General features: G+C 34.0%; 1 protein-coding gene across 4 annotated transcripts; it reads left to right on the top strand.

The window, feature by feature from the left end:
- Window positions 1-3,628: 3,628 nt before the first annotated feature.
- LOC121264049 (type I inositol polyphosphate 5-phosphatase 8) lies at window positions 3,629-11,030 on the top strand. Of its 4 annotated transcripts, none has more exons than XM_041167092.1 (11): window positions 3,629-3,883; window positions 4,960-5,057; window positions 5,127-5,229; window positions 5,314-5,385; window positions 5,707-5,782; window positions 5,886-5,996; window positions 6,545-7,043; window positions 8,260-8,456; window positions 9,141-9,249; window positions 9,528-9,676; window positions 10,152-11,030. In XM_041167092.1, the coding sequence occupies exons 2-11, from the start codon at window positions 5,028-5,030 to the stop codon at window positions 10,474-10,476; spliced, it is 1,671 nt and encodes a 556-aa protein (XP_041023026.1). In that variant the 5' UTR covers window positions 3,629-3,883; window positions 4,960-5,027; the 3' UTR covers window positions 10,477-11,030. The 4 variants fall into 4 exon arrangements, with proteins under 4 accessions (XP_041023026.1, XP_041023028.1, XP_041023025.1 ...); XM_041167094.1 differs by having other exon boundaries at window positions 5,142-5,229; XM_041167091.1 differs by lacking the exon at window positions 3,629-3,883 and adding an exon at window positions 3,991-4,416.
- Window positions 11,031-11,263: the final 233 nt, after the last annotated feature.

Genomic DNA, 11,263 nt, shown 5'->3' on the forward strand with positions numbered 1-11,263 from the left:
GTACAAAAAAGGATGCATTGTCCAATAGGGTTGAGAAAAATTCTGAAAATCGGACTCCACTCCTATTCTGATAAGTCAGAGTCGGAGTCGGAGGTGGCGATATACCGACTCCAACTTTGATTGTCTAACTTCAAATCCGACTCCAATATTGTACGTATTTTATAAAAATATATGTATTTTTTTATATATTAAGACTATATATATATGTATGCTTATAAAAATAAATAAATAGACTATATATATGCTTATAAATAATTGTTATTTTATAAAAATTTAGCCTATTTATATATGCTTATATTATAATATAAATAGACTAAGTTCACTAATAATAGTTTAGTATATGTACACATCATACTATTAACTATTACTACCATATAACACTAATGTATAACAAAAACTAATGTATAAACACTAATGTATAATAACATGTAATACTAATTATATAATAACTAATGTATAATAATATGAAATACTAATGTATTGTGTATAAACATAAATATATAAATTTATAATAACATGTAATACTAATGTATAATAACATGTATTATATTTTGGTAATATATTTAGAGATATTTATAATCCATGCCGTCATATAATTAATATTTGGCAAATATTTTCACCATCAATTTCCTGATGTCACAAACAATTTTTAAAGGGTGCCGCTACTATGTCGCCTAGGTTTGATCATTGGGCGTGCCCTCTAATATAAATTATATATATTTTTTTCTTTAAAATATTTTTTAAATAAATACCAATGCACTTGTTAATGCCAAAAATTTGTACAACAGAATGAAAAGGAGGAAAAAGTCATCTCCGACCCACGAGAAGATTCGAGCTTTAATACGATGCTTTTCACATTCACTCATAGCATAAATAATAAATAAGTGAATAGATATAAATAAAGAGAGACACATAGATTTCCGTGGTTTGATATAATGCCTACGTCCACAAATTGTTTGGGGGCAAAATCTACTATAATGAGTGATTTCACAATCTCTTATAGCCTCATATGTCTCACAATACAATAGGAAAGTTTAAGGAAAATCTTTTGGCAGTGTGGTGGAGCTTGAGCGTAGGGAGTTTGTGGGGAGTTTATGGAGAGTTGAGAGTTCATCCGATTTGTGGGAGATCTTTTCATATATATAGAGATCCAACTTGCCTTATGAAATATTTTCTTGTTAAAATTCTAAATCATTTTCCTTTTAGGAGTCTGTGTGTCTTTCTTTTTAGGAGTTTGAATAAGCTTGTCCTATCCTTTTATAGTTTTATCTCTTAACTTGGTTTTTGACCTTATCTCGAGGCTAAAGTATAGGTTGTTGATTTGACTCCTACAATATTAATAGTCACTTTCTTAATTATCAAGTAAAAAAAAATGAGCTGTCAAAAAACTCAGGTAACATAGTATTATTTCCTATTTCCAAATTAAGTTTTACCACAACAAAATTCGAAAATAGACCCTCAATCCATGTTTAAAAAAAAAAAAAAAAGACATGACAATATCTTTCCCAACTGCAAATTGGAGAGAAGCAAGGGAGAGGGGTGGAGATTTGCCCTCGCTCGTCTGGGATCAAATAATCTTCATTTTGCCGTATCACTTTGAAAAATGGGAGATCATTTCTCACCATATGCACTAATATTATTGGGAAAGTGGATGTCCCTTTGCGGTGGCGAATCTCCTCCTTCCCCTTTAAGAGGAAGTCGTGAGGTTGTGTCAGAAGTGGGTGTCTTCTCCACCACCACATGATGAGGTGGTCCTAAGGCCAAGATTTTTAATTTCTAATTTTTATTTTTTTGAAGATGGAGGCTTCGTTTATTTTATCTTATTTTATCTAATCATTAAAATTATCTTAAATATTTATATAAAATAAAATAAACAATTCAACTTTTACAAATCTAAAAAAAATATATATATATATTCTAACAATATTTTATTCAATTTTTAACTTTTATCCCGTCTTATCTTATCTCATCTACAAAAATAAACAAGATCGAAATCTCCTCAAAAGGATCTAACCAAGTTTCGCACTATGTTTGAAAACTATTTTATTATTATTTATAAATTATTTTATTACTATTTATAGATTATTTTACTATTATTTATAGATGATTTGAAATATTCTTAACATCGAAACTTAAATGTTTCTCAAAATGGTATGGATTATTTTTATTTGAAAAAATCTTACAAGCGATTTCGCGCAGCAAACCGAATACTAGTGTTAAATGTAAACCATTCTTTTATTTATTTTTTAATAAAAAAAAGTTATATAAATGTTGGTACACGGTTTGACACGTCAAGTCAAAAATACCGATTTTCATTTTTACCCATTTTATGATAACTGCAATTTGCTCAGTTGGATTTCAATTTATACTTAGCAGTACTGATGGGGGTAGAATGTGGGGTGAAAAATATGGTCTGCCCAAAATAGGCTTGTTTGTTGTGGAAGTAATGCGTTGCTGGCCATCAGAGCTATAAATACGGGTATCTCATGTGTGTTCCAGTCTCCATAGAGATGGTTCAGTTCCATTGAAACACTGTACACAGTTTGCAATATATTTCTTAGGAATTGTTTTTTTAATTATTTGAATAGTCTGATCAGAAGCAATATCTTTTAGAATTTTTTATAAGTACATTTGTTTAGTATTTTTATTCGAATTTAAGGGTCTCAAGTGAAACAGAGATGGACATAGAGAGTGACCGGAGAGAGATTCCGAACAAGAACAAGTAGGTGAGTTTTTTACAGTGAGTTGAAATAGATTAATTAAAATTAAAGTTGAAAGTTGAATAAAATATTATTTAAATATTATTTTTTAATATTATTATTATTTTGAGAATTGAAAAAATTAAATTATTTATTATATTTTGTATAAAAATTTGATAAAATTATAATGATAATATGAGATGAAACGAGATGATATCAACTTTAAATCGTAGAACTCTGTTTATGTGCATCTCTTTTTTATTTGAAGCTCTCAAGTTGGAGCATAATTTGAAAAATACTTGATCCAAAGATTTAAGATCAAGACCTCATCAAATTCTTATTCGAAACTTTTCGACCTCAAACAAGGTAGAAATATGCATAAAAAATGGGTTTTTTAATTTTAATTACTCATTTTTACCAATCAAAATATTTATTTTAATAACAATAAATATTATACGACTCATTTTATAAATTTATCTCTTTTCCATTTGAAAATTTTCAAGTTCAAATAATTTTGGCCTATACTTAAGAATAGTTTTTTCAAATGAAGTTAATTCTATACTATTTATGAAAAAATCTTATTAAATACTTAATTAATACTCCCTTTCTTTTGCATAATACATTTAGGTTCGGTTTTGGTTTTGATACAAAAAATATTTTATGGTTATAATATATCTAAATTTATATATAAAATATAATAAATAATTTAATTCTTTTAAATATAAAATAATAATATTTTATTCAATTATAACATCTAACTCATTTCATTTCGATCGAGAAGTTACTATACTTGTCTTTTTATAGCTTACTGTAACTGTATGCCCCGAAAGGGAACTTATTTCAACTCTTCAAGGTCTCCTCTCTTCCTCTCAAGGTCTCTGTGCACTTATAAATTTCAACTCTATCTGTCTGTTCTTTTTTGTTTTCGTAAATCTCACACTTATAAATTTGAGAACCAACTACCCTGTTCGCTTTTACGAGGAACGCGGACAAACTCGTTCTGCATTTTGCTCTTCTTCTCCGCCGTCCAAACGAGGCACGGAAACACACAGCACGGTGGGATTTCTATCACTGTCTGTCTCTCACCATAGCCGAAAAGTATAGCTCGATAAAAAGGAAGTCTTTTCAATCTCACGCGCTCACTTTGATCTTTCTTTCCAACACTCCGTCTCTTGTCGATTCCGGTAAGTGCATGTGCATCTCCGACTTTTTCTTTTTTCTTTACCGATCTCTTCCTGTTTGATAACTTTCTTCTCTAATTACCATTTTGGTCTAATTACCTTTTCCCGTCTTGATTGTGTCTTTCTTTTCCGCTGAAGTTTCATAAATCCATCCCTAATTAGCAATGTCGTTGACCCCTGTTCGCGAAACATCATATGCTGCCTTCGTTTTTTTCTCTCTTTCATTGTCCTGCTTTCCTCGTATAAACTCTGTATTTCTTTCTGTTGTCCTCTTTATTTTCGTTTTTAGACAAATGAATGACTCTCAGTTTCATTCCTGTCGCTGAATGTCATTCTGTTTCACGTTAACCAGAATCCTCAAGATCTTAACTCTATTGCAGCGTAACATTCACTTTTTAATCAACGCTATCTCTGAAACGGTAAGAGTGCTCTAGGACTTTCGATCTACTTTCTGTTTCTTTGTTTCTGATGTCCTCGGTTCATTTATGTACTGTTTGATGGTATGTAGTTTCCCCGAATCGAAGAAACTCGAAAAGGTAAATCTTTGTTTCTTGAATGGGGTAATCGAGATTTGATCCTTGGCCAAGGATTTAAAGAAAAAAGAAAAAAAGCGCAAGTCTTTTGGTTGTTTAATCCTTCATCTTCCACTCTGTCTTTCTCTCTGTAGAGGGCAAAACTTGTGCTTGTAATGAAATGAAACTGTCTGGCTCAAAAGGATGAACCTGGCCTCTTCTTTCTCTGTCGAGTATATTATATTCAGAACATTTTTCACTGTTTTCCATTTCATTTTTTCTTTCTAATTTCTTTCATAAGCTGTATCTGTTTTCCCTGCAACTGGGTCTTTTATATTGCCGTTGAGTTATCCATTTGACACTAAATTATTAATTATTTTCTCCTACTCAAAAAATCCTCATAAAAATAATGTTTTTGCAAGCCCTCTGGGTGTTTGATTTGTCACCCATTTTGTTTTTCATGAAGACTTCCAGTATTCAATTGATTTAGTTTCCTGGGAACTCTCTTGCCTTATAGATTCGGATAGGCTCATACTCTGCATTGAAATTGCTTTCTCCACGTTGCAGAGACTGTTCCTTGACTGGAGACCGTGATTCGATTTAATTTCAATCGCAGTGATCGCGCGTTGGAGGCAATGAGAATGGAGCGGAGGAAGATCTTCAAGGTAAGAAATCTATCTTTATCTATAAAACCGTTCTCCAGCAATATATCGGCGTACTGAAAGTCCAAATAGAATGTTTTATCGCAGTGTTCGTGGCCTAGAATTGTCACCAGAAAATGGCTGAATATACAGAGCAGAGGAGACGAGTTTCACTCCGATTACTATTCAATCATAGGTAACATCAATATCGGGTTTTATATTTTAAGTTTCTCGTTTCGGTTTCGGATTTAAAAGAAGTTATTCTCGATATCGGACTCAGATAAAACGGAGAGGAGAAGGAAGAGCTGCGCCGACCAGGACTGCAGCGTCGTCGTACCGAACGATTTTTCAGGTATTTTACTGTCCAGTTTCACTGTAGTTTTAGTTCGTACTGTTTTAGCATTTCTTCCCGTCAAATCTCTGGTCTGTCTGAGCCATCGAAAATGGCTCGATTATTATGATTGGACAGAGGGGAAAGTGAAATGGCTTCATCTTTATCGGGATACGCTAACCCGGAACTGGTACAATGGGCTCCCTTCGATTCTAGTTGGGTCCCGTTTGGTTTCTTTGGGGGCGAGTAGTGGGCCCGCCCTCACGGTGTCTCCCAACGTAAATAGTAGTTCTATTCCTCTTTAATTCCGTCTCTCGAACTGAGTTTAATCTTCTTTGTAAGGGTGGTTGACGGAGGGTAAAAAGGGCCCGAAATTTGAGCCGGAAACACCAGCTGTCACAGATGCAATGAACCTCAGGTAAACCAGACACTAGTTTGATTACACGTTCTTTTTGTTACAACGTGATTGTAGTGTGTTCGTGGGTTTGAAATGACTGTGTGGGTGCGTTCGGATTGCGTAGAATGTTCGTGGGGACATGGAATGTAGGAGGGAAGTCGCCCCACGAGGACGAGGACTTGAACTTGAGAGATTGGCTGAGTTCCCTAGCTCCTGCTGACATCTACGTTATTGGGTAAGAAATAAGAATGCTTTTTGTTCTTTGTTTCGTCTACTTCGTCTATTTTTTTTTAACTCTAACAAGAAAGACAGACACAGCCCATTATACATAGATTTGCCATTTTTGAGTCTTGAGAGTTCTGACTACCCCTACTTTAATAGGGTACCAGTTTTGACGTGTTGCTATTAATGAGAGAGAACCAGACACAGAAAGTAAATTGGAGAACAGTTTTCTTGTCCATAAATTAACCCCATCTCTTTCAGAGTTTTTGCTTTCGATTTCCCAAGTGGGAACTGGAAATTGCGTGCTCTTGCCGCGCGTCGTCATCATTGGCACGCACGTAGAGCAAGTTGCCTTTTGATTAAGAACTATTTGATTAGAGCTAGGATTAGATTGACAGCGGTTGATGCGGCTCAAACACGCACTCCACAGCTCATCATTAACATGCACCAGACCAGACCCAGTAGGGCTCAACCCGCCATGTGTGCCGTCTACGAACTACTTTAATTAATATGGTTTGGACTTCATTTGTTTTTTTATATTTTGGGACCTTTTCACGTTAGGTTCCAAGAGATCGTGCCTCTAAATGCGGGGAACGTATTGGGTGCAGAGGACTACGGTCCGGCTACCAAGTGGCTTTCCTTGATTCGTCAAGCTCTGAACGGCAACCACAATGGCACCGAGGTTTCCCAATTTGACTACAAAACCACCTGCGCAGAACCTTCGCCGGAGGCTGATCAGAGTGGGAGCTTGAAACCAAGGCTCAGTTTCTCGGAATTGCTTTTGTTGGAAGATGAACTCTGCAAAGAGGATTTTGAAAAACTTGTCAACTCGAGTTCCAACTTGAGCCGTGGTACTGAAGAATTCTTACCTGCTTCTCCTTTCAAGTCGGCGGCCCAAGATAGTCCGTTGACTCATCAGCAAAGTTACTGCCTGGCGGCGAGCAAGCAGATGGTTGGAGTCTTCTTATGCGTGTGGGTTCGAGCTGACCTTTACAAATACGTTAGCAATTTGAAGGTCTCCTGCGTCGGCAGAGGCATTATGGGCTATCTTGGCAACAAGGTTAGCTGTTCCAAATCTTATGTTTGGGACTAAAACTATTTCATATTATTCTATTTTAATAATAATAATAGTGAGAATATTATTATATTATTAGAGTATTATTTTAGGTGAGGTTTAATATTATTTTATTTTTAATATTATTATTATTTTAAAATTTTAAAAAATTAGATTATTTATTATATTTTATGTTGAAATTTAATTTTTTTTTTCTTTTTTAGAGAATCAAGAACTTTTCCTCTCAAAGTATAATAAATATATGAGATAGATTGAGATCAACTTTGAATCCAAATAAGGCCTTATTATTAACAAACCATTCATCATTATTTCATTACCATTTATAAATTATTTCACTAATATTTACAGATGATATGAGATATTCTTAACATCTAAAATGAGTTTTAAATTTAAATAGTGAGTTAAGATGAGATAAGATTAGATAAAAGTTTAAAGTTGAATAAAATATTATTAAATATTATTTTTTAATATTATTTTTATTTTAAAATTTGAAATTATTGAAATGTTTATTGTATTTTATGTGTGGGTTTAAAAAAGTTATAATGATTAGATGAGATAAAATTAAATGAGTTAAGATGCTCTCTCAATCCAAACAAGGCTTTAAAAGTGCCAAATCTTTTTAAGGTACTCTTTTACAACTCACTATAAGGTTTCGTTTGGAATCTCAACTCAGCTCAACTCATTTTAATTCATCATTATAATTTTTTCAAATTTCAATACAAAATATAATAAACAATTCAATTTTTTCAAATTGTAAAATAATAATAATATTAAAAAATAATATTTTAACAATATTTTATCATCTTAACTCAACTTAATTCAACATTCAAACACATTCGAAGAGTAATATTTGCAACACAAAATCCTAAAAAGATCCCTATTTGTAAGTCGATACGTTAAATAGAAGAGACTGCCACATGTCAGTTATCCTCTTATAAGAGCAGAATTCATATTTAAAGTCAGGATGAATGGGTTGGTTTGGATTGGTTTGTAATCATGTTGTTTGAACTGGCTTGTATTATCAAGGAAAATTTCCTAGTGAACAGCAGGTGAGGAAAGTCGCAAGTAGTTCCGACCTGTGACAAGTTGGGAATAACTTTGACTTGAGAGAAGTCTTCTGCATTATTATATCAGTTAAATTTTATGGTAACGTTTCAGTTTTTATTGAATCCCACGAAAACTTTTATCTTGTTTGTAATAGGGCTCAATATCGATCAGCATGACATTGTACCAAACAACATTTTGCTTTGTATGCACCCACTTGACGTCCGGGGAGAAAGAAGGCGATGAGATCAGAAGAAATTCAGACGTTGCAGAAATTCTAAAGAAAACAAGGTTTCTGCATTCAGCTAGAGGTCCTGAACAACCACTTCCTCCGTATACTATATTGGAACATGAGTAAGTCCAGTTCCATATATTTCTTCTTCTATTTAGTTATCTATTTGTTTTTTTAGAAAGTAATTGTCTATCTATCTTAATGATTTATGTTTTTTCTTTAATGACCTGTTAATTGTAATGCATTGCTTGTGAAAGGAGAGAAACTGTTTTAGAAAAAAAAAATGATGCAATTCATAAATGAGTCCCTTTTTGGACCTTGATCCATTCTTTGCCTTTGCAGTCTTTACAACAGTTTTAGGCCCGTTTGGATGATGAAATGAGTTGAATTCTTTATGAATAATAATGAGTTGAAATGATAAAATGAGTTTTGTGAGATCTACTTAAGATGAGTTTAGATGTGTTTGAATGTTAAGATGAGTTTAGATATATTTATGAGAAATTGAAAAAGGTTGTGAGTCTGATGTGTAAAGAGGTTTTGAGGTGAGTGATGTTTAGTGATTTGAGAGTTATGTATTTAGATGTTAGATTTAACTTAAAATTAGAGTGAATTGAGTTGATCTTAGTACATTCTAACATCAAAACGGGGCCTTAGACTTGGAGCAAATGACTGAAAATAATTTTTCTCACTCTAATGATTTTCTTTGAGACAGAATTTTCATGAGTTGCTGCACGCATTCTTTCCTGTATAGTAATATCAATTATCGTTCAAAACGTTTGACTGTCCTTTTTTTGTTGTCAATTCAGCAAGATTATTTGGCTTGGAGATTTGAATTATCGACTTTCAGCTGGCTCAGCCGACACACATGAGCTGTTAGAGAAGCACGATTGGCAGACACTTCTAGAGAAGGATCAAGTGAGTATGCTGAATATTCTGTTCTAAATTTGTGGCCCTTAACAATCCTCTTATTTTTCAATTGTGTTGTTTTTCAACTATGTGGGTGCCCATCACATTCCTATTTGACTTTGGGTTTGTTACCATCTTGGTTGAACCCTTTGGCCCCAACCTCTCATTTTGACTTTGGATTCGGTTTTATAGAGATAGCAATTGGAATTTACTAACGAATATGTTTTACTATTAAAGAATCCGTTTTTGACTAAATTAAACTTTTGATGATTAAATTATGCTGGCAGCTAAGGATAGAGCAGAGAGCTGGTCGAGTATTTAAAGGGTGGGAAGAGGGGAGGATATTTTTTGCTCCTACTTACAAGTACCTCGTTAATTCCAACAACTATGTTGCCCGGACATCTAACTCTAAAGATAAACGACGCACTCCTGCCTGGTAAGTTTGCAAAACTTCATTTCTTATCTTCAAGTTTATAAGGAGGTTTCTAGATTCCTGTATTATAGTCACCTCTGCAGTTTCTTTCCCCCTTTTTAATATTTTGCTTGTCAGAATAAAGAAGCTTTACATGGAATCTAAGCCAATGAAAGATGTGTAAATTAAGCTGCCTTAATTGATTGATATTGTTATCTACTTGGAGATTCTTATGCTGGGGTCACTTGTCTCAGTTAGTTGTGCACGTTGACCTGAGCTGCTGTCAGTAGTGTCATCAGTATCGTTAGTTTAATTGTTCTTATCGTGTATTTCGACCTTTATTGTTATTAAAACTGAATTAGTCAAACATAATGCAAATACTAATAATACAACTTGTGAGAAGCATCATTTGCTTCTTTAATATAATTATTATATACAAATGGATGAGACAGAGATTCGAATAAAATTTGATTTAATTTGGTTGGAAATCGGTTGGCAGGTGTGATAGGATCTTGTGGAAGGGGGAAGGACTAAAACAGATATGGTACTTGAGAGGGGAGTCCAGATTTTCCGACCACAGACCCGTCCACTCACTGTTCTCAGTCCAAATAGACGTGTCAAAGAAGAGCGAGGTAATCAGCACAACCAACTCAAACGAGTTCTGCAGAAACAAACCTTCAACAAATACTGCCCTGTCGTCATCATCTGGAGCTGCCAAAATCCAAGCTGAAGAACTTCTGCTAGTTACTCGGACTCAAAGCTGCATAGACACTGCCTCCAGGTTTCGAGTCACTCGCACAGCCAGCCCACATTTGAGAAGTTGAGCACTTTTGAGCTGCTGCAATATCATCTGACTTTGACAGAAAACCTTGAAGACCCCCCAATGAGCGTCCCCCTGACACCACCAGTGGTTGCTCGCAGCATTTTGAACTGGGACCGGCGTGCAAGTTGGGCAGGTGAGGTGATGTTATTCATGTTAGGCTGGTGTAGAGAACTGAAAAGGAATGCTTTTTGAAAATGTAAATATGCTGGAGTGAGGAACACGATGATCAGCTGGATTGATGGTGGTGTACAGGAGTCTGAAGCATTGATAGGGAAGTGGCTGAATCTCCGGGCTCTTTAGTCATGCGTGCTTATATTATATTTTTTTGAAGCCGACGTTTTGATTAAAAAACCTATGTGGTTCAGTGTTTTGAGAGAATTTAGTTCAGCTTTTGCGGAGGAGTGGTTTCCTTTGTTCAAACATTTATTGATTTTTGTAGGGTAAGGGGTTAAAGTCTGAAAGATGGAGAGATTTATCAAATTAGAATTGTACAGTAAAATATGAATGGCTTTCAGAAAATTTTTCAGAAGGATGAAATTTTAGGCTACATATTTCTTTCCATTTGCTTTTATTAGACTGGCTTGTAACATTCCCCCTTCTATTACCATTGCAACGATCAAGGAGCGTTTGGTTTGGACTTGCAGAATAAGGCCTTATTTGGATTGAGAAGTGATGTCAATTTATCTTATCATTATAACTTTTTAAATTTTTTTTATAAAATATAATAAACAATTTAATTTTTTTAAATTTTAAAATAAGAATAATATTAAAAAATAATATTTTATTTA

This window comes from Juglans microcarpa x Juglans regia, chromosome 5D, assembly GCF_004785595.1.
Source record: "Juglans microcarpa x Juglans regia isolate MS1-56 chromosome 5D, Jm3101_v1.0, whole genome shotgun sequence".
Taxonomy (NCBI): Eukaryota; Viridiplantae; Streptophyta; class Magnoliopsida; order Fagales; family Juglandaceae; genus Juglans; species Juglans microcarpa x Juglans regia.

Excerpts from the sequence above, each read along its gene's own strand:
- LOC121264049 (XM_041167092.1), top strand. The coding sequence starts at position 5,028 with ATGAGAATGGAGCGGAGGAAGATCTTCAAG. Across the intron at positions 5,386-5,706 it reads CGTACCGAACGATTTTTCAG|GGTGGTTGACGGAGGGTAAA; the intron begins GTATTTTACTGT and ends CTTCTTTGTAAG. Across the intron at positions 9,677-10,151 it reads AAACGACGCACTCCTGCCTG|GTGTGATAGGATCTTGTGGA; the intron begins GTAAGTTTGCAA and ends ATCGGTTGGCAG.